Here is a 23,416-nt window from a genome sequence, read left to right on the forward strand (position 1 = left end):
TCTCGCCTCCACTAAACCTTCTCTGGGCTCGTTTGAGAAACCCCCTCTCCTCTACTAAACCTTCTCTGGGCTTGTCTGAGAAACCCCCTCTCCTCTACTAAACCTTCTCTGGGCTCGTCTGAGAAACCCCCTCTCCTCTACTAAACCTTCCCTGGGCTTGTCTGAGAAACCCCCTCTCCTCTACTAAACCTTCCCTGGGCTTGTCTGAGAAACCCCCTCTCCTCTACTAAACATTCCCTGGGATTGTCTGAGAAAGCCCCTCTGCTCTACTAAACCTTCTCTGGGCTCGTCTGAGAAACCCCCTCTCCTCTACTAAACCTTCCCTGGGCTTGTCTGAGAAACCCCCTCTCCTCTACTAAACCTTCCCTGGGCTTGTCTGAGAAACCCCCTCTCCTCTACTAAACCTTCCCTGGGCTTGTCTGAGAAACCCCCTCTCCTCTACTAAACCTTCTCTGGGCTTGTCTGAGAAACCCCCTCTCCTCTACTAAACCTTCTCTGGGCTCGTCTGAGAAACCCCCTCTCCTCTACTAAACCTTCCCTGGGCTCGTCTGAGAAACCCCCTCTTCTCTACTAAACCTTCCCTGGGCTCGTCTGAGAAACCCCCTCTCCTCTACTAAACCTTCTCTGGGCTTGTCTGAGAAACCCCCTCTCCTCTACTAAACCTTCTCTGGGCTCGTCTGAGAAACCCCCTCTCCTCTACTAAACCTTCCCTGGGCTTGTCTGAGAAACCCCCTCTCCTCTACTAAACCTTCTCTGGGCTCGTCTGAGAAACCCCCTCTCCTCTACTAAACCTTCCCTGGGCTTGTCTGAGAAACCCCCTCTCCTCTACTAAACCTTCTCTGGGCTCGTCTGAGAAACCCCCTATCACTCAGATTAAAAGACGCTAGCATGGCTCAAAATGTGTCTGCACACTGACCAAGAAATTACAAAACACTGGTTTGATTTCACCAAGGCACTGTGTTTTACGATAACCCCACCTCATGCAGGGAGATCATTTCATCTCAACACCTCATCTCAACATCACGACTCACAGAGAGTGGAAAGAGATGAAAGCGGGCTTGTTTTGTTTGGTCCTGATTCTTCTCAGAAATGCTAATGAGTCTATCCGAGAGCAGAGTTGGTGGTAAATCGACAGATTAGCATAAGAATGTCATGTCAGTCATACTACCAAACAACACACACAAACACACTCATTGTCTCACATACACACACAGGGGAAGACAAGGGAATGGTTGGCAGGCCAGGTGGGTAGTGTTTTAAGGGGGGGGGGGGGGTTGTGGAAGTGCCTGATTGGCGGGAGAAGAGGGCGAGGATGGAAGAACGCTGGGATGAGTTGGGGCGGGGGGGTCTCCTTGGCAAAACGAGGATTGGAACAGAGCTCGTCTGTCTGGAGTGTCGAGTGCAGCCAGCTGACGGTGGTATGTGTGTGTGTGTGTGTGTGTGTGTGTGTGTGTGTGTGTGTGTGTGTGTGTGTGTGTGTGTGTGTGTGTGTGTGTGTGTGTGTGTGTGTGTGTGTGTGTGTGTGTGTGTGTCAATGGAAGACAGTCTAGCAATGATCAGCCCTATTCAGGCCCATGGACACAGACAACACAGACATCACACTGATAAAGGCCTCATCAAATCTCAGGGCAAAATCTTCACGTCTACATCAGACAGTCACCCTATTATCACAGTAAATCGTCTGTTTGAGCAATTATAAAAATACTAAATTATAGTATGATGTTACAAGCAGGCTTTCAATTGTAAGTGAAAGAAGATGTAATTAAGGAGACATATTTAGCCCGTTGCCGTGGTAGCCTGGCCCTAATTAAGTGAATGCTGAACCTTCTGCCAGAACATGGCACCTTTCCCGAGAGCAAAACAGAAAAACAAATTCCTGTTAACGAGCTAAACCCTCTGAACCCTGTAGGCTATTGTATACTGTCACTAGCCTGGATGCAAGTATGCTGGCAAGCCATCTAGTAGAAAGATGTTCAGACAGAGGTGTTGACAACTGACTCCACTCACTCTTTAGCAGAGAAGAAAACACAAAAATAAAGTACTGTTAACAAGCTAAAGCATTTGGAGCCTATATACTGTAGTTTACATAGCACTGTGGTAGTCTGTTGGATATCAGTCTGTTGCATTTCATTCTGTTGGATATCAGTAAGTTTGGTAGTATGTTGGATATCAGTCAGCTGGATATCAGTCTGTTAGGTAGTATGTTGGATATCAGTCAGCTGGATATCAGTCAGTTTGGTAGTATGTTGGATATCAGTCTGTTGAATATCAGTCTGTTAGGTAGTATGTTGGATATCAGTCTGTTTGGTAGTCAGCTGGATATCAGTCACCTGGAAATCAGTCAGCTGGAAATCAATCAGCTTGGTAGTATGTTGAAGAAAACACAAAAATAAAGTATTGTTAACAAGCTAAAGTGTTTGGACCCTATATACTGTAGTTTACATAGCACTGTAGTAGTCTGTTGGATAGTAGTCTGTTGGATATCAGTCTATTTGATATCAGTCTGTTGGATATCAGTCCGTTTGGTAGTCTGTTGGATATTAGTCTGATATCATTCTGTTGAATATCAGTCTGTTGGAAATCAGTCAGCTGGAAATCAGTCAGTTTGGTAGTAAGTTGGATTTCAGTCTGTTGGATATAAGTAAGTATGGTGGTCTGTTGGCTATCAGTCTGTTAGATATTAGTCTGTTGGATATCAGTCTGCAGGATATCAGTCTGTTTGGTAGTCTGTTGGATATCAGTCTGTTGGATATCAGTCTGTTGGATAACAGTCTGTTGGATATCAGTCAGCTGGATATCAGTCAGCTGGAAATCAGTCATCTGAAAATCCGTCAGTTTGGTAGTATGTTGAAGAAAACACAAAAATAAAGTATTGTTAACAAGCTAAAGCGTTTGGACCCTATATACTGTAGTTTACATAGCACTGTAGTAGTCTGTTGGATATTATTCTGTTCGATATCATTCTGTTGGATATCATTCTGTTTAGTAGTCTGCTGGATATCAGTCTGTTGGATATCAGTCTGTTGAATATCAGTCAGTTTGGTAGTCTGTTGGATATCATTCTGTTCAGTACCAGTCTGTTGGATATCAGTCAGTTGGATATCAGTCTGTTGGATATCAGTCAGTTGGATATCAGTCAGTTTGGTAGTAAGTTGGATTTCAGTCTGCAGGATATCAGTCTGCAGGACATCAGTCTGCAGGACATCAGTCTGCAGGACATCAGTCAGTTTGGTAGTATGTTGAAGAAAACACAAAAATAAAGTATTGTTAACAAGCTAAAGCGTTTGGACCCTATATACTGTAGTTTACATAGCACTGTAGTAGTCTGTTGGAAATTATTCTGTTAGATATCATTCTGTTGGATATCATTCTGTTGAATATCAGTCAGTTTGGTAGTATGTTGGATATCAATCTGTTGAATATCAGTCTGTTTGGTAGTCTGTTGGATATCAGTCTGTTGGATATCAGTCTGTTGAATATCAGTCTGTTGAATATCAGTCAGCTGGATATCAGTCAGTTTGGTAGTATGTTGGATATCAGTCTGTTGGATATCAGTCTGTTGATATCAGTCTGTTGGATATCAGTCTGCAGGACATCAGTCAGTTTGGTAGTATGTTGAAGAAAACACAAAAATAAAGTATTGTTAACAAGCTAAAGCATTTGGACCCTATATACTGTAATTTGCATAGCACTGTGGTAGTCTGTTGGATATCATTCTGTTGGATATCAGTCTGTTGGATATCAGTATGCTGGATATCAGTATGCTGGATATCAGTTAGTTTGGTCGTCTGTTGGATATCAGTCTGTTGGGTAGTCTGTTGGATATCAGTCTTATATCATTCTGTTGAATATAAGTCTGATGAATATCAGTCTGATGAATATCAGTCAGTTTGGTAGTAAGTTGGATTTCAGTCAGATGGATATCAGTCTTTTGGATATCAGTCTGTTGGATATCAGTCTTTTGGATATCAGTAAGTTTGGTAGTCTGCTGAATATCAGTCTGTTGGATTTCAGTCTGTTTGGTAGTCTGTTGGATATCAGTATGTTGGATTTCAGTCTGTTTGGTAGTCTGTTGGATATCAGTATGTTGGATATCAGTCTTTTGGATATCAGTAAGTTTGGTAGTCTGCTGAATATCAGTCTGTTGGATTTCAGTCTGTTTGGTAGTCTGTTGGATATCAGTATGTTGGATATCAGTCTGAATATCAGTCAGCTGGATAGTCAGTTTGGTAGTATGTTGGATATCAGTCTGTTGAATATCAGTCAGTTTGGTAGTCTGTTGGATATCAGTCTGTTGGAATTCAGTCTGTTTGGATAGTCTGTTGGATATCAGTCCGTTTATCAGTCTGTTGGATATCAGTCTGTTGGATATCAGTAAGTTTGGTAGTCTGTTGAATATCAGTATGTTTGGTGGTCTGTTGGATATCAGTCTGTTGGACATCAGTCTGAATATCAGTCAGCTGGATAGTCAGTTTGGTAGTATGTTGAATATCAGCCTGTTGGATATCAGCCTGTTGGATATCAGTAAGCTTGGTAGTCTGTTGGATATCAGCCTGTTGGATATCAGCCTGTTGGATATCAGTAAGTTTGGTAGTCTGTTGGATATCAGTAAGTTTGGTAGTCTGTTGGATATCAGTCTGTTGGATATCAGTAAGTTTCGTAATCTGTTGGATATCAGTCTGATATCATTCTGTTGAATATCAGTCTGTTGAATATCAGTCAGTTTGGTAGTCAGTTGGATATCAGTCTGTTGGATATCAGTCAGCTGGATATCAGTCAGCTGGATATCAGTCAGCTGGATATCAGTCTGTTTGGTAATCTGTTGGATATCAGTCTGTTGGATATCAGTCAGCTGGATAGTCAGTTTGGTAGTATGTTGGATATCAGTCTGTTGGATATCAGCCTGTTGGATATCAGTAAGTTTGGTAGTCTGTTGGATATCAGACTGTTGGATATCAGTCTGTTGGATATGAAGCCTGTTGGATATGAAGCCTGTTAAATATCAGCCTGTTAAATATCAGTCAGCTGGATAGTCAGTTTGGTAGTATGTTGGATATCAGTCTGTTGGATATAAGTCTGTTGGATATCAGTACGTTTGGTAGTCTGTTGGATATCAGTATGTTGGATATCAGTATGTTGGATATCAGTCAGCTGAATAATCAGTTTGGTAGTATGTTGGATATCAGTCTGATATCAGTCTGTTCGATATCAGTCTGTTGGAAATCAGTAAGTTTGGTTACCGGATGCTGGAGTGAGTAGCCGTGCTGTACTTCGCTCCGCGGGTAATATTACATTTCATTACATTACATTACATTACAACGGAACGATTTGATTAGTGTAATGTTAGCTAGCTAGCTACATAGTTGTCTTTGCATCAAGGATAAAGGTGTAGCTAAGGTGTAGGTGTAGCTTTGAGAAACTAACTTTGAGAAACTAACAAGGTTAGCTAGCCAGCTGTATTCGTTCGCGCCGTTTTCCAAACGGCGTCAACACCACAACACCACAGCCACTGCTAGCTAGCCAACTTTACGAACTAGCAGTACTGTAGAAACTAAATACATTACAACGGAACGATTTGATTAGTGTAATGTTAGCTAGCTACATAGTTGTCTATATATCAAAGATAAAAGATAAAGGTAAACGCAGCCACTGCTAGCTAGCCAACTCTACCAGCTAGCAGTACTGTATCATTTTTAGTCAATAATATTTTTTCAACGTAAGCTTAACTTTCGAGTTGTGTAGTCCACTTGTGTAGCTAGCAGGACTGACTTTGTGTTAGCTAACCAACGTTTAATTACTTCTGCGTTATGAAAGGAACTAGACACAGACACGAATGATCCATTGGTAGTTTGTCGTAACCAAGTATTGGTGCTAACCGTGTGTTATTGGATGCTAGCATGCTAGTTAGCTATGGCATCATAGGACACGGTGCACTGGGTGGGTTTCACGGAAGAATACTGTACCAAGTTATCTAGCTGAATAAACTAAGTTTGAGCCTATTCCTGGAAAAATTGAACCACTGTAGTTTACATCAATTATAATTTCTAAAGTGGAAGTTGGAAAAGTTATATTTGAGTGTTTCAGTGAATGGTTAGTGAGGGAGGCCCTGCTCTCTCGCTTCCCCAGTTGTTTAGTTAATTTTCATTCCAATCTCCTTTGCATTAGCATAGCCTCTCCTGTAGCCTGTCAACTATGTGTCTGTCTATCCCTGTTCTCTCCTCTCTGCACAGGCCACACAAACGCTTCACACCACATGGCCGCTGCCACTCTAACCTGGTGGTCCCAGCGCGCACGACCCACGTGGAGCTTCAGGTCTCCGGCAGCCTCTGGAACTGCCAGTCTGCGGCCAACAAGGCAGAGTTCATCTCAGCCTATGCTACCCTCCAGACCCCTCGACACTGACGGAAACATGGATTACCACAGAAAACACTGCTACTCCTACTGCTCTCTCCTCGTCTGACCACGTGTTCTCGCATACCCCGAGAGCATCTGGTCAGCGGCACTGGAATCCTCATCTTTCCCAAGTGGACATTCTCTCTTTCTCCCCTGACCCATCTATCTATCTCCTCCTTTGAATTCCATGCTGTCACAGTCACTAGCCCATTCAAGCCTTGGAGAGTTCATCAATGAGCTTGACAAGTTCCTTTCCTGAGGATGGCTCACCCCTCACAATTCTGGGTGACTTTAACCTCCCTACGTCTACCTTTGACTCATTTCTCTCTGCCTCTTTCTTTCCACTCCTCTTTTGACCTCACCCTCTCACCGTCCCCCCTACAAGGCAGGCAATACGCTTGACCTCATCTTTACTAGATGCTGTTCTTCTACTAATCTCACTGCAACTCCCCTCCAAGTCTCCAACCACTACCTTGAATCCTTTTCCCTCTCGCTCTCCTCCAACACTCTGCCCCTACTCAGATGGTATTGCGCCGTCGCAACCTTCTCTCTCTCTCTCCTGCTACTCACTCATTTTACATTTTTTACATTTTAGTCATTTAGCAGACGCTCTTATCCAGAGCAACTTACAGTAGTGAATGCATACATTTAATTTCTTTTTTCTTTTTTTCTGTGCTAGCCCCCGTGGGAATCAAACCCACAACCCTGGCATTGCAAACACCATGCGTTGCAAACACCATGCTCTACCAACTGAGCTACAGGGATGGCCCTCTCCTCTTCCATCCTATCATCTCTTTCCTCTGCTCAATCCTTCTCCAACCAATCTCCTGATTCTGCCTCCTCAACCCTCCTCTCCTCCCTTTCTGCATCCTTTGACTCTCTATGTCCCCTATCCTCCCGGCCGGCTCGGGTCCTCCCCTCATGCTCCGTGGCTTGACGACTCATTGCGAGCTCACAGAACAGGGCTCCGGGCAGCCGAGCGGAAATGGAGGAAAATTAGCCTCCCTGCGGACCTGGCATCTTTTCACTCCCTCCTCTCCACATTTTCTTCCTCCGTTTCTGCTGCTAAAGCCACTTTCTACCACTCTAAATTCCAAGCATCTGCCTCTAACCCTAGGAAGCTCTTTGCCACCTTCTCCTCCCTCCTGAATCCCCCCCCCCTCCTCCCTCTCTGCGGATGACTTTGTCAACCATTTTGAAAAGAAGGTTGACGACATCCGATCCTCGTTTGTTAACCTGTTAGGGCTAGGTGGCAGTATTTACACGGCCGGATAAAAAACGTACCCGATTTAATCTGGTTATTACTACTGCCCAGAAAGTAGAATATGCATATAATTATTGGCTTTGGATAGAAAACACCCTAAAGTTTCTAAAACTGTTTGAATGGTGTCTGTGAGTATAACAGAACTCATATGGCAGGCAAAAACCTGAGAAGATTCCTTACAGGAAGTGGCCTGTCTGACAAGTTCTTGTTCTTCTTGACTCTCTTTATTTAAAACTGAGGATCTTTGCTGTAACGTGACACTTCCTACGGCTCCCATAGGCTCTCAGAACCCGGGAAAAAGCTGAAAGATGCAATTCCAGCCCCTGGCTGAAAAACATTAGCGCCTTTGGTAAGTGGTCTATCAGAGGACAATGAGACTGAGGCGCGTGCACGAGGCGACCAAATGTTTTTATTTTCTCTCTCTTTGTACTAAAACACAGATTCCCGGTCGGAATATTATTGCTTTTTTACGAGAAAAATGGCATAAAAATTTATTTTAAACAGCGGTTGACATGCTTCGAAGTACGGTAATGGAATATTTAGAATTTTTTTGTCACGAAACGCGTCGGGCGCGTCACCCTTCTTTACCCTTTCGGATAGTGTCTTGAACGCACGAACAAAACGCCGCTATTTGGATATAACTATGGATTATTTTGAACCAAACCAACATTTGTTATTGAAGTAGAAGTCCTGGGAGTGCATTCTGACGAAGAACAGCAAAGGTAATAACATTTTTCTTATAGTAAATCTGATTTTGGTGAGTGCTACACTTGGTGGGTGTCTAAATAGCTAGCCCTGTGATGCCGGGCTATCTACTTAGAATATTGCAAAATGTGCTTTCACCGAAAAGCTATTTTAAAATCGGACATAGCGAGTGCATAGAGGAGTTCTGTATCTATAATTCTTAAAATAATTGTTATGTTTTTTGTGAACGTTTATCGTGAGTAATTTAGTAAATTCACCGGAAGTTTGCGGGGGGGTATGCGTCACATGCTAATGTAAAAAGCTGGTTTTTGATATAAATATGAAGTTGATTGAATAAAACATGCATGTATTGTATAACATAATGTCCTAAGATTGTCATCTGATGAAGATCATCAAAGGTTAGTGCTGCATTTAGCTGTGGTTTGGGTTTATGTGACATTATATGCTAGCTTGAAAAATGGGTGTCTGATTATTTCTGGCTGGGTACTCTGCTGACATAATCTAATGTTTTGCTTTCGTTGTAAAGCCTTTTTGAAATCGGACAGTGTGGTTAGATTAACGAGAGTCTTGTCTTTAAAATGGTGTAAAATAGTCATATGTTTGAGAAATTGAAGTAATAGCATTTCTAAGGTATTTGAATAATGCGCCACGGGATTCCACTGGCTGTTACGTAGGTGGGACGAAATCGTCCCACTGGCCCTGGAGAAGTTAAGTCAAACGACACCGCTGTTCCTGCTCACATTGCCCTACCCTATGCTTTGCCCTCTTTCTCCCCTCTCTCTCCAGATGAAATCTTGCTACTTGTGACGGCCGGCCGCCCAACAACCTGCCCGCTTGACCCTATACCGTCCTCTCTTCTCCAGACCATTTCTGGAGACCTTCTCCCTTACCTCACCTCGCTCATCAACTCATCCTTGACCGCTGGCTACGTCTCTTCCGTCTTCAAGAGAGCGAGAGTTGCACCCCTTCTCAAAAAACCTACACTCGATCCCTCCGATGTCAACAACAACAGACCAGTATCCCTTCATTCTTTTCTCTCCAAAACTCTTGAGCGTGCCGTCCTTGGCCAGCTCTCTTGCTATCTCTCTCAGAATGACCTTCTTGATCCAAATCAGTCATGTTTCAAGACTGGTCATTCAACTGAGACTGCTCTTCTCTGTGTCACGGAGGCTCTCCACACTGCTAAAGCTAACTCTCTCTCCTCTGCTCTCATCCTTCTAGACCTATCTGCTGCCTTTGATACTGTGAACCATCAGATCCTCCTCTCCACCCTCTCCGAGTTGGGCATCTCCGGCGCGGCTCCCTCTTGGATTGCGTCCAACCTGACAGGTCGCTCCTACCAGGTGGCGTGGTGAGAATCTGTCCCCGCACCACGTGCTCTCACCACTGGTGTCCCCCAGGGCTCAGTTCTAGGCCCTCTTCTATTCTCGCTATACACCTTGGCACTTGGCTCTGTCATATCCTCACATGGTCTCTCCTATCATTGCTATGCAGACGACACACAATTAATCTTCTCCTTTCCCCCTTCTGATAACCAGGTGGCGAATCGCATCTCTGCATGTCTGGCAGACATATCAGTGTGGATGACGGATCACCACCTCAAGCTGAACCTCGGCAAGACGGAGCTGCTTTTCCTCCCGGGGAAGGACTGCCCGTTCCATGATCTCGCCATCACGGTTGACAACTCCATTGTGTCCTCCTCCCAGAGTGCTAAGAGCCTTGGCGTGACCCTGGACAACACCCTGTCATTCTCCGCTAACATCAAGGTGGTGACCCGGACCTGTAGGTTCATGCTCTACAACATTCGCAGAGTACGACCCTGCCTCACACAGGAAGCGGCGCAGGTCCTAATCCAGGCACTTGTCATCTCCCGTCTGGATTACTGCAACTCGCTGTTGGCGGGGCTCCCTGCCCGTGCCATTAAACCCCTACAACTCATCCAGAACGCCGCAGCCCATCTGGTGTTCAACCTTCCCAAGTTCTCTCACGTCACCCCGCTCCTCCGCACACTCCACTGGCTTCCAGTTGAAGCTCGCATCTGCTACAAGACCATGGTGCTTGCTTACGGAGCTGTGAGGGGAACGGCACCTCCGTACCTTCAGGCTCTGATCAGTCCCTACACCCAAAGAAGGGCACTGCGTTCATCCACCTCTGGCCTGCTCGCCTCCCTACCTCTGCGGAAGCACAGTTCCCGCTCAGCCCAGTCAAAACTGTTCACTGCTCTGGCACCCCAATGGTGGAACAAGCTCCCTCACGACGCCAGGACAGCGGAGTCAATCACCACCTTCCGGAGACACCTGAAACCCCACCTCTTTAAGGAATACCTGGGATAGGATTAAGTAATCCTTCTAACCCTCACCCCCCCCTACCCTCCCCCCTAAAAAGATATAGATGTACTATTGTAAAGTGGTTGTTCCACTGGATATCATAAGGTGAATGCACCAATTTGTAAGTTGCTCTGGATAAGAGCGTCTGCTAAATGACGTAAATGTAAATGTATCAGTCTGTTGGATATCAGTCTGTTGGATATCAGTCAGCTGGATATCAGTCTGTTTGGTAGTCTGTTGAATATCTGTCTGTCGAATATCAGTACGTTTGGTAGTCTGTTGGATATTAGTCTGTTGGATATCAGTCAGCTGGATAGGCAGTTTGGTATTCTGTTGGATATCAGTCTGTTAAATATCAGTCTGTTAAATATCAGTCAGCTGGATAGTCAGTATGGAAGTATGTTGGATATCAGTCTGTTAAATATCAGTCTGTTAAATATCAGTCAGCTGGATTGTCAGTATGGAAGTATGTTGGTTATCAGTCTGTTGGATATAAATCTGTTGGATATCAATACGTTTGGTAGTCTGTTGGATATCAGTATGTTGGATATCAGTCAGCTGGACAGTCAGTTTGGTAGTATGTTGGATATCAGTCTGTTGGTTATCAGTCTGTTGGATATCAGTAAGTTTGGTAGTCTGTTTGATAGTTATCAGTTTGGTAGTCTGTTTTAGTATTGCCACTGTATTACAGTCTGAAATGTCAAGCCAAGCCTTCCAAGACAGATTGCAGTATTGATTAACTGGTACTCAGTCGAATACTCACTCTTGCAGGATCTTGCTGTCTGTGGTCTGAGGGAAGCCAAAGTCCATGATCTCGTCCATCAGCTCATACACAGTCACAAAGTTGTCACGGATACTCTCCTCCTCCAGCTCCTTAAAGTACTCCTTAAACACCTACAGATGGGCACACAGACAGACAACTTAATACAATAGGATTGCATTCAATTGGTTGAATACAAGCAGTGTACTCCAGTTGAATTCGGAAGTTTACATACACCTTAGCCAAATACATTTAAACTCAGTTTAAAGGATCACCACTTTATTTTAAGAATGTGAAATGTCAGAATAATAGTAGAGTGAATTATTTATTTCAGCTTTTATGTCTTTCATCACATTCCCAGTGTGTCAGAAGTTTACATAAACAATTTGAAGGCAATTGAGTGTGACTTGGGTCAAATGTTTCAGGTAGCCTTCCACAAGCTTCCCACTATAAGTTGGGTGAATTTTGGCCCATTCCTCCTGACAGAGCTGGTGTAACTAAGTCAGGTTTGTAGGCCTCCTTGCTTGCACAAGCTTTTTCAGATCTGCCCACAAATGTTCTATAGGATTGAGGTCAGGGCTTTGTGAGGGCCACTCCAATACCTTGACTTTGTTGTCCTTAAGCCATTTTGCCAAAACTTTGGACGTATGCTTGGGGTCATTGTCCATTTGGAAGAGCCATTTGGACCAAGCTTTAACTTCCTGAATGATGTCTTAAGATGTTGCTTCAATATATCCCCATAATTCTCCTCCCTCATGATGCCATCTATATTGTGAAGTGCACCAGTCCCTCCTGCAGCACCCCCACAACATGATGTTGCCACCTCCGTGCTTCACGGTTGGGATGGTGTTCTTCGGCTTGCAAGCCTCCCCTTTTTTTCTCCAAACATAAAGATGGTCATTATGGCCAAACAGTTCAATTTTTGTTTCATCAGACCAGAGGACATTTCTCCAAAAAGTACGATCTTTGTCCCCATGTGCAATTGAAATCCGTAGTCTGGCTTTTTATGGTGGTTTTGGAGCAGTGGCTTCTTCCTTGCTGAGCGGCATTTCGGGTTATGTCGATATAGGACTTGTTTTACTGTGGGTACAGATACTTTTGTACCTGTTTCCTCCAGCATCTTCACAAGGTCCTTTACTCTTGTTCTGGGATTGACTTGCACTTTACACACCAAAGTACGTTCATCTCTAGGAGACAGAACGCATCTCCTTCCTGAGCGGTATGACGGCTGCGTGGTCCCATGGTGTTTATACTTGCGTACTATTGTTTGTACAGATGTACGTGGTACCTTCAGGCGTTTGGACATTGCTCCCAAGGATGAACCAGACTTGTGGAGGTCTACAATTTTTTTTTTGAGGTCTTGGCTGATTTCTTTTGATTTTCCCATGATGTCAAGCAAAGAGGCACTGAGTTTGAAGGTAGGCCTTGAAATACATCCACAGGTACTCAAATGATGTCAATTAGCCAATCAGAAGCTTCTAAAGCCATGACATCATTTTATGGAATTTTCCAATCAACTTAGTGTATGTAAACTTTTGACCCACTGGAATTGTGATACAGTGAATTATAAGTGAAATAATCTGTCTGTAAACAATTGTTGGAAAAATTACTTGTGTCATGCACAAAGTAGATGTCCTAACCGACTTGCCAAAACTATAGTTTGTTAACAAGCAATTTGTGGATTGGTTGAAAAACAAGTTTTAATGCCTCCAACCTAAGTGTATGTAAACTTCCGACTTCAACTGTACTGTACAGTCGTGGCCAAAAGTTTTGAGAATTACACAAATATTAATTTCCACAAAGTTTGCTGCTTCAGTGTCTTTAGACATTTTTGTCAAATGTTACTATGGAATACTAAAGTATAATTACAAGCTTTTCATAAATGTCAAAGGCTTTTATTCACAAGTACCTGAAGTTGATGCAATGAGTCAATATTTGCAGTGTTGACCCTTCTTTTTCAAGACCTCTGCAATCCGCAAAGCATGCTGTCAATTCACTTCTGGGCCACATCCTGAATGATGGCAGCCCATTCTTGCATAATCAATGCTTGGAGTTTGTCAGAATTTGTGGGTTTTTGTTTGTGGATTGACCACAAATTCTCAATGGGATTACGTTCTGGGGAGTTCTGACCGTAGACCCAAAATATCAATGTTTTGTTCCCCGAGCCACTTAGTTATCCCTTTTGCCTTATGGCAAGGTGCTCCATCATGCTGGAAAAGGCATTGTTCATCACCAAACTGTTCCTGGATGGTTGGGAGAAGTTGCTCTCGGAGGATGTGTTGGTACCATTCTTTATTCATGGCTGTGTTCTTAGGCAAAATCGTGAGTGAGCCCACTCCCATGGCTGAGAAGCAACCCCACACATGAATGGTCTCAGGATGCTTTACTGTTTGCATGACACAGGACTGATGGTAGCACTCACCTTGTCTTCTCCGGACAAGCTTTTTTCCAGATTTCCCAAACAATCGGAGAGGGGATTCATCAGAGAAAATGACTTTACCCCACTCCTCAGCAGTCCAATCCCTGTACCTTTTGCAGAATATCAGTCTGTCCCTGATTTTTTTCCTGGAGAGAAGTGGCTTCTTTGCTGCCCTTCTTGACACCAGGTCATCCTTCAAAAGTCTTTGCCTAACTGTGCGTGCAGATGCACTCACACCTGCCAGCTGCCATTCCTGAGCAAGCTCTGTACTAGTGGTGCCCCGATCCCGCAGCTGAATCAACTTTAGGAGAAGGTCCTGGCGCTTGCTGGACTTTCTTGGGCGCCGTGAAGCCTTCTTCACAACAATTGAACCACTCTCCTTGAAGTTCTTAATGATCCGACAAATGGTTGATTTAGGTGCAATCTTACTGGCAGCAATATCCTTGCCTGTGAAGCCCTTTTTGTGCAAAGCAATGATGACGGCACGTATTTCCCTGCAGGTAGCCATGTTTGACAGAGGAAGAACAATGATTCCAAGCACCACCTTCCTTTTGAAGCTTCCAGTCTGTTACTCAAACTCAATCAGCATGACAGCGTGATCTCCAGCCTTGTCCTCGTCAACAGTCACACCTGTGTTAATGAGAGAATCACTGACATGATGTCAGCTGGTCCTTTTGTGGCAGGGCTAAAATGCAGTGGATATGTTTTTTTGGGGTTTCAGTTCATTTGCATGGCAAAGAGGGACTTTGCAATTCATTGCAATTCATCTGATCACTCTTCATAACACCCTGGAGTATATGCAAATTGCCATCATACAAACTGAGGCAGCAGAGTTTGTGAAAATTAATATTTGTGTCATTCTCAAAACTTTTGGCCACGACTGTATATCAGTAAAGCACACACTCACCTCCACCATTTTGTAGAGGAAGGAGTAGACCAGGGCTGCATTGGCATTCTTCTTGGTCATTGCCACCACTGAAGAATAACTTAAGAATGTACTAAAACTGTTGAACAGAAAAGTAACTGGGCCACTGCTGTTTTAAAATATTTTTCACATGGAACTTTTACAAGTGAGATAGTGGACTCATAAGATTAGTTGTTCACAGCATTTCCCTATAGTTCAGAATAACATGAGATGTACAGATAAAGGACATGCAGTGAGGGTGTGAACTGTGAATTGTGTGATGTGTGATGTGTCAGAAGCAGAGACAGTCGTCCTGAGCATGGTACGAGAGACAGAAGCTTGGTAACCAAGACGGCCTGACTGAGCAGTAACAGGAATTCCTGTTTGGACAGGATACGGTAGAGGTTTCTGTGTTTGATCCACAGGAAGTGGGCGGAGCCGTGTGTCACCAGGGGCGATGAGTCTGCATCCTCCTCCATCCTCATCATAATGGGCATGAAGTGGTCGACCTCATTCATGTCCATGTTTCCCATGTAGTTACGACTGATCAACACCTACAGGGAAAACACATACAGTGAGGGAAAAAAGTATTTGAACCCCTGCTGATTTTGTACGTTTGCCCACTGACAAAGAAATGATCAGTCTATAATTTTAATGGTAGGTTTATTTGAACAGTGAGAGACAGAATAACAACAAAAAAATCCAGAAAAACGCATGTCAAAAATTGTATAAATTGATTTGCATTTTAATGAGAGAAATAAGTATTTGACCCCCTCTCAATCAGAAAGATTTCTGGCTCCCAGGTGTCTTTTATACAGGTAACGAGCTGAGATTAGGAGCACACTCTTAAAGGGAGTGCTCCTAATCTCAGTTTGTTACCTGTATAAAAGACACCTGTCCACAGAAGCAATCAATAAATCAGATTCCAAACTCTCCACCATGGCCAATACCAAAGAGCTCTCCAAGGATGTCAGGGACAAGATTGTACACATACATAAGGCTGGAATGGGCTACAAGACCATCGCCAAGCAGCTTGGTGAGAAGGTGACAACAGTTGGTGTGATTATTCACAAATGGAAGAAACACAAAAGAACTGTCAATCTCACCTCGGCCTGGGGTTCCATGCAAGATCTCACCTCGTGGCGTTGCAATGATCATGAGAACGGTGAGGAATCAGCCCAGAACTACACGGGAGGATTTTGTCAATGATCTCAAGGCAGCTGGGACCATAGTCACCAAGAAAACAATTGGTAACACACTACACCGTGAAGGACTGAAATCCTGCAGCGCCCGCAAGGTCCCCCTGCTCAAGAAAGCACATATACATGCCCGTCTGAAGTTTGCCAATGAACATCTGAATGATTCAGAGGACAACTGGGTGAAAGTGTTGTGGTCAGATGAGACCAAAATGGAGCTCTTTGGCATCAACTCAACTCGCCGTGTTTGGAGGATGAGGAATGCTGCCTATGACTCCAAGAACACCATCCCCACCGTCAAACATGGAGGTGGAAACATTATGCTTTGGGGGTGTTTTTCTGCTAAGGGGACAGGACAACTTCACCGCATCAAAGGGACGATGGACAGGGCCATGTACCGTCAAATCTTGGGTGAGAACCTCCTTCCCTCAGCCAGGGCATTGAAAATTGGTCATGGATGGGTATTCCTGAATGACAATGACCCAAAACACACGGCCAAGGCAACAAAGGAGTGGCTCAAGAAGAAGTACATTAAGGTCCTGGAGTGGCCTAGCCAGTCTCCAGACATTAATCCCATAGAAAATCTGTGGAGGGAGCTGAAGGTTCGAGTTGCCAAACGTCAGCCTCGAAACCTTAATGACTTGGAGAAGATCTGCAAAGAGGAGTGGGACAAAATCCCTCCTGAGATGTGTGCAAACCTGGTGGCCAACTACAAGAAACGTCTGACCTCTATGATTGCCAGCAAGGGTGTTGCCACCAAGTACTAAGTCATGTTTTGCAGAGGGGTCAAATTCTTATTTCCCTCATTAAAATGCAAATCATTTTATAACATTTTTGAAATGCGTTTTTCTGGATTTTTTTGTTGTTATTCTGTCTCTCACTGTTCAATAAACCTACCATTAAAATTATAGACTGATCATTTCTTTGTCAGTGGGCAAAGGTACAAAATCAGCAGGGGATCAAATACTTTTTTCCCCCTGTGTAACAGGGTGAAGATTTGTAAATAGGGTAAAGTGTTGCACACCCATATAGTTATGGCATATCAACACCTGAAACCACACGACACAGAGGGCATTGTAACACATTAATGAAATTCATTTTCAATTCAATTCAGTTCATCTTTATTTAGATAGGATAGTTCACTCGGCACTGTCGGCAGCAATTCTCACTGTTATCCAGGGAGTCCATAGAGGCAGTTATGCAACAGAAGAAATTCAAAAAGATCAAACATGGAGCATATGCCCTTCCCCTTGTTGTAAAGGCTCAGCAGTAAGCTGTGGAAGATGTACAGTAAATGAAAGGAGCAACAGCCTCTGCCAGGAGGCCTCTGTTTAGAAACATAAAATAACTGACAACTAATCTGGGATCACAATGCCCAATGACAGCATTGTGCAAAATAAATATCTCTCTCTCACACACCACAAGATACACTGGAGTGGCCTGAGGGAACTCTCACTCACACACTCCCTTTCATTTCAACACTAATAACAAGATGAGCCAGCATTGAGAGTTGCTGGGCTGGAGCCCTCACACTCTGATAGATCAAAGCATATGCTTGAAGGATCTCACACACTGAAGCAGACCTGGGATAACTAGTTTTAGCTATGCTTTTCTGGAGAAACAAAGGATGTGACCAGAACTATTTGAATACAGATCCCAAGAAATTACTTATTTTTAAAACTATTTCAAAACAGACCCGAGAAAGCAACGACATGTTTAAACTTTTTGAATACAGATCTGAGAAATCAACTACATGTTTAAACTATTTGAATACAGACCCGAGAAAGCAACGACATGTTTAAACTTTTTGAATACAGATCTGAGAAAGCAACTACATGTTTAATCTATTTGAATAAAGACCTGAAAAAGTAACTAAACTCAGCAAAAAAAGAAATGTCCCTTTTTCAGGACCCTGTCTTTCAAAGATAATTCGTAAAAAATAGCCTAGTGGTTAGAGCGCTGGAATAGTAACCGCAAGGTACAAATCTGTCGTTCTGCCCCTGAACAAGGCAGTTAACCCACTGTTCCGAGGCCGTCATTGAAAATAAGTATTTGTTCTTAACTGACTTGCCTAGTAAAATAAAGGGTTTAAACACTGCTTGTTCAATGAACCATAAACAATTAATGAACATGCACCTCTGGAACGGTCGTTAAGCTTACAGACAGTAGGCAATTAAGGTCACAGTTATGAAAATGGTCCCTGCCCATCTGTGTGAACGTGCCTTAGGCATGCTGCAAGGAGGCATGAGGACTGCAGTGGCCTGGGCAATAAATTGCAATGTCTGTACTGTGAGACGCCTAAGACAGCGCTACAGGGAGACAGAACGAACAGCTGATTGTCCTTGCAGTGGCAGACCACGTGTAACAACATCTGCACAGGATCGGTACATCCAAACATCACACCTGTGAGACAGGTACAGGATGGTAACAACAATCAACCATCAGATCCTCCTCTCCACCCTCTCCGAGTTGGGCATCTCCGGCGCGGCCCACGCTTGGATTGCGTCCTACCTGACAGGTCGCTCCTACCAGGTGGCGTGGCGAGAATCTGTCTCCGCACCATGCGCTCTCACCACTGGTGTCCCCCAGGGCTCTGTTCTAGGCCCTCTCCTATTCTCGCTATACACCGAGTCACTTGGCTCTGTCATATCCTCACATGGTCTCTCCTATCATTGCTATGCAGACGACACACAATTAATCTTCTCCTTTCCCCCTTCTGATAACCAGGCGGCGAATCGCATCTCTGCATGTCTGTCAGACATATCAGTGTGGATGACGGATCACCACCTCAAGCTGAACCTCGGCAAGACGGAGCTGCTCTTCCTCCCGGGGAAGGACTGCCCGTTCCATGATCTCGCCATCACGGTTGACAACTCCCTTGTGTCCTCCTCCCAGAGTGCTAAGAACCTTGGCGTGATCCTGGACAACACCCTGTCGTTCTCCACTAACATCAAGGCGGTGACCCGATCCTGTAGGTTCATGCTCTACAACATTCGCAGAGTACGACCCTGCCTCACACAGGAAGCGGCGCAGGTCCTAATCCAGGCACTTGTCATCTCCCATCTAGATTACTGCAACTCGCTGTTGGCTGGGCTCCCTGCCTGTGCCATTAAACCCCTACAACTCATCCAGAACGCCGCAGCCCGTCTGGTGTTCAACCTTCCCAAGTTCTCTCACGTCACCCCGCTCCTCCGCTCTCGCCACTGGCTTCCAGTTGAAGCTCGCATCCGCTACAAGACCATGGTGATTGCCTACGGAGCTGTGAAGGGAACGGCACCTCCATACCTTCAGGCTCTGATCAGGCCCTACACCCAAACAAGGGCACTGCGTTCATCCACCTCTGGCCTGCTGGCCCCCCTACCTCTGAGGAAGCACAGTTCCCGCTCAGCCCAGTCAAAACTGTTCGCTGCTCTGGCACCCCAATGGTGGAACAAGCTCCCTCACGACGCCAGGACAGCGGAGTCAATCACCACCTTCCGGAGACACCTGAAACCCCACCTCTTTAAGGAATACCTAGGATAGGATAAAGTAATCCTTCTAACCCCCCCCCCTTAAAAGATTTAGATGCACTATTGTAAAGTGGTTGTTCCACTGGATATCATAAGGTGAATGCACCAAATTGTATGTTGCTCTGGATAAGAGCGTCTGCTAAATGACTTAAATGTAAATGTAAATGTAACAACTGCCTGGGTTACACCAGGAACGCACAATCCCTGCAGCAGTGCTCAGACTGTCTGCAATAGGCTGAGAGAGGCTGGACTGAGGGCTTGTAGGCCTGTAGTAAGGCATCACCGGCAACAACATCCCCTTTGGGCACAAACCCACTGCCGCTGGACCAGACAGGACTGGCAAAAAGTGCTCTTCACTGACGAGTCACGGTTTTGTCTCACCAGGGGTGATGGTTGGATTCGCGTTTATCGTCGAAGGAATGAGCGTTACACCGAGGCCTGTACTCTGGAACAGGATCGATTTGGAGGTGGAGGTTCCGTCATGGTCTGGGGCGGTATGTCACAGCATCATCGGACTGAGCTTGTTGTCATTGCAGGCAATCTCAACGCCGTGCGTTACAGGGAAGACATCATCCTCCCTCATGTGGTACCCTCCCTGCAGGCTCATCCTGACATGACCCTCCAGCATGACAATGCCACCAGCCATACTGCTCGTTCTGTGTGTGATTTCCTGCAAGACAGGAATGTCAGTGTTCTGCCATGGCCAGCGAAGAGTCCGGATCTCAATCCCATTGAGCACGTCTGGGACCTGTTCAATCGGAGGGTGAGGGCTAGGGCCATTCCCCCCAGAAATGCCTGGGAACTTGCAGGTGCCTTGGTGGAAGAGTGGGGTAACATCTCACAGCAAGAACTGGCAAATCTGGTGCAGTCCATAAGGAGGAGATGCACAGCAGTACTTAATGCAGCTGGTGGCCACACCAGATACTGACTGTTACTCTTGATTTTGACCCACCCTTTGTTCAGGGACACATTATTCCATTTATGTTAGTCACATGTCTGTGGAACTTGTTCAGTTTATGTCTCAGTTGTTGAATCTTGTTATGTTCATAGAAATATTTACGCATGTTAAGTTTGCTGAAAATAAACGCAGTTGACAGTGAGAGGATGTTTCTTTTTTTTCTGAGTTTACATGTTTAAACTATTTGAATACAGACCTGAGAAAGCAACTACATGTTTAAACTATTTGAATACAGATCTGAGAACGCAACGACTTGAAACAAATATGTGAATACAGATGTTAGGAAGTGACTACTTTTCTGAAACTATTGGATTGGTTGCCTTCAATTTATGGCAGGGCTGTTTCTGGAACTGCATGTTGAAGATAGAAATAGAATGAATAGAGCACACACAATCTACTATACTATTCCAATCTATCTGACAGTCATATTTGATCTACACAATACATTTCTATCTGAACATTTTGCTCCAGGTGTACATAATCAATTCAAACCAATGATCTTTTGTACAGATAAGTATAAACAAGTTGTGACGCACAACTACTGTATGAATCTTTCAACATGCCACTGGAAAGGTAGAAAAAGCTGCAATTCATTGTATGATACCTGAAAATACTGCAGCGTAATACAAATCCATTTGCAAATAGCAAGTTGGATGCTTATCAAAAACAACTTCAAACCTCTGTCGATCTGAGGGTAAGTGTTCTTGTTTCAAACAAACACTATACCATCTTTAAAGGGATAGTATGTATTCTGAATACACCATTATTTTCCACCTACCTTGGCTGTAGTTGATTTCAAGAAGGCAGTCTTGGGATATTTAGTTTCCTTTTGACACTTTATTCTGCTGTATTCTGTTACTGTTTTGAAGCTGCAAAAGTGATCTACTCTAATGTTGAGGTGATTACATAACCCTCATTAAATTCTGGGCTATATTAAGATTCATATCTAAGAGCCCTCCAAACCATGTGCTTATGATAGTTCAAATATACTAACTCAACAATTGTAGTTTTTGATTCTTCAAATATTTGGCATCCATCAAATACATTCTTTGGGGTTTTCAAATAACTTGCATATATTCAAATACCTTTTCAAATATTATTTTTTTCTGTATTTGAATATCAAAGAAAATAGTTGCCTTTTTAGTTGACTCTGTCATGACGTTGCCCTCTTTGGGTTTTCTATGTACCATCCCCCTACCTCCCCCTACTCAGGCCCTGTGAGAGAGGTCGTAAATTCCTAAGAAAATGTCCTCATGGCCCTCATGGTCCTCATGGCCACAGTATACAGAGAGAGTGGGCTTCATAGAAAGAACCCAGGAATTCTTACACCTCACAGGACTGGAGAACCGAACGACATTTATGTTCTGGAGAAGGTATAAAAGATCGGTGAAAAATCCAGCTACGGACTGGTCCGTTTGGTACAATTTTGTGAAACTCATGAGAGACAATACGGCCACATTACCATGGCTCTGTTTATATCATAGCCTCAGTTGTGAGACTTACATCTAATGGTTGTATAAAATTAATGAATAAGGATAAAGCTATTTGGAATATGTTGGGATGCTTGTAAGATGTTAATGTGAGAGAATTGTATTTTCTGTTTAAAGTTTTACCAAGTCATCGGCACGCCCCCATGAACAGACGAGACCTGACGTCATGAGACAGCCTTTTTCTGTCATTCCGAATAAAACCCCCACCCAGGGTCTCTATCACCAGACCAGCTTACCTCGAGAAGAGAGGGCCAAGGTTTGACCATGCATTCCTCGTTCTGAACTTTAACCATACCACGTGGTTAAACTCTTAGATATTGATACCGACAGAATAATAACAAGTCTTTGATATTAATTACTAGTCTGCAGCTAGGAATTCGGTATCATTGACGAAACAGCCGTCCTATAACGACATTCATGAATGTCACTTTGAAATATCCATTCTAACCGAGAGAGAGAGAGAGAGAGGAGAGAGAGAGAACGCGAGGACAAAACTCTCCAACAGAACAGAACTTTTCAACAAAGATCCCGACAACACACTGAGCGTAAATATATATATTGATTGCAATTGTTCCCGAATGAGTGAGCGTTCATGTGCAAAGGATTAGCATTTCAATTGTTAATATTTATCAACTCTTTAGTGCCTTCTCAGCTGACCCACACTCCCCTTTTGTCTAACAAGCCGCGACGCCGGTTTAGCCCACTAGGGCACATTCTCCTATCATTTCCTTGTAACCATATCTGTTTGATTATGCATTTCTGTGAATTATTTAGTTTAGTAAATAAATGATTTTAAGACAATTGATGTATGGATGACTCATAGTGAAGACTGGGTTCGTGCAGATAACCAACAATGTACGACGTTTGGAATGAGACTGTTGAGGTAAATAACACATCATTAATCAGAAGACTCAGATCAGATAGTATGATATCTGAAAGTTATATTAGGAAAATTATAACTTTGTAATCTGAATATTTTCCTTGGTGCCCCGACCTCCTAGTTAATTACAGTTACACGATTAATCAGTTTAATCGCTTAATAATAATTACAGAGAGTTATTTGATAAACATGTCTTCCGTTTTAATGATGCCAAAGACACGACAACTCCCTTGAGTATTTGAAAAGTTGGCATATTCATATAAAATACAATGTTCTTCCCAGGTCTGCACTGAAGAGGGCCCTCTGTCACACAGGAAACTCCTCACACAGTGAAAGGATATGGACAGGCTCTTCCTCGTTCTTTAGCTATAAAGGGATGGTGGAATCACAGACAGACCGTTCAAAGCTTGTTGCATTTAAAGAGGAGTCTTGACGCACATGCAGGAAACACCAAAGCTACCTGACTGTTAAGAATGTAGAGGTAAATGTCAGTGTTTAACTAATACCATTTTCAGAATTAAAAATAACTTTAGAGAACATGTTCGGCTTCTGATTTAAAATGTACAGTAAACTGCCATGAAGGTTCAAGGAAATGAAAAAGTAAAAATATT

The 23,416-nt window shown here is 43.8% G+C and overlaps 1 protein-coding gene across 1 annotated transcript in view; it reads right to left on the reverse strand.

Annotated features, from left to right (window-relative positions):
- LOC106560519 (AP-1 complex subunit mu-2) overlaps nt 1-23,416 on the reverse strand; it is a 45,706-nt gene that overhangs the window by 16,840 nt on the left and 5,450 nt on the right. Inside the window, exons 2-4 of the mRNA XM_014123491.3 lie at nt 15,170-15,326; nt 14,776-14,843; nt 11,453-11,583 (exon numbers count right to left, since the gene is read on the reverse strand). Of these exons, the coding sequence (XP_013978966.1) occupies nt 11,453-11,583; nt 14,776-14,843; nt 15,170-15,326 (356 nt within the window). The remainder of the gene's footprint in view (nt 1-11,452; nt 11,584-14,775; nt 14,844-15,169; nt 15,327-23,416) is intronic.

Source organism: Salmo salar, chromosome 10 (genome assembly GCF_965601325.2).
Source record: "Salmo salar chromosome 10, fSalSal1, whole genome shotgun sequence".
NCBI lineage: Eukaryota > Metazoa > Chordata > Actinopteri > Salmoniformes > Salmonidae > Salmo > Salmo salar.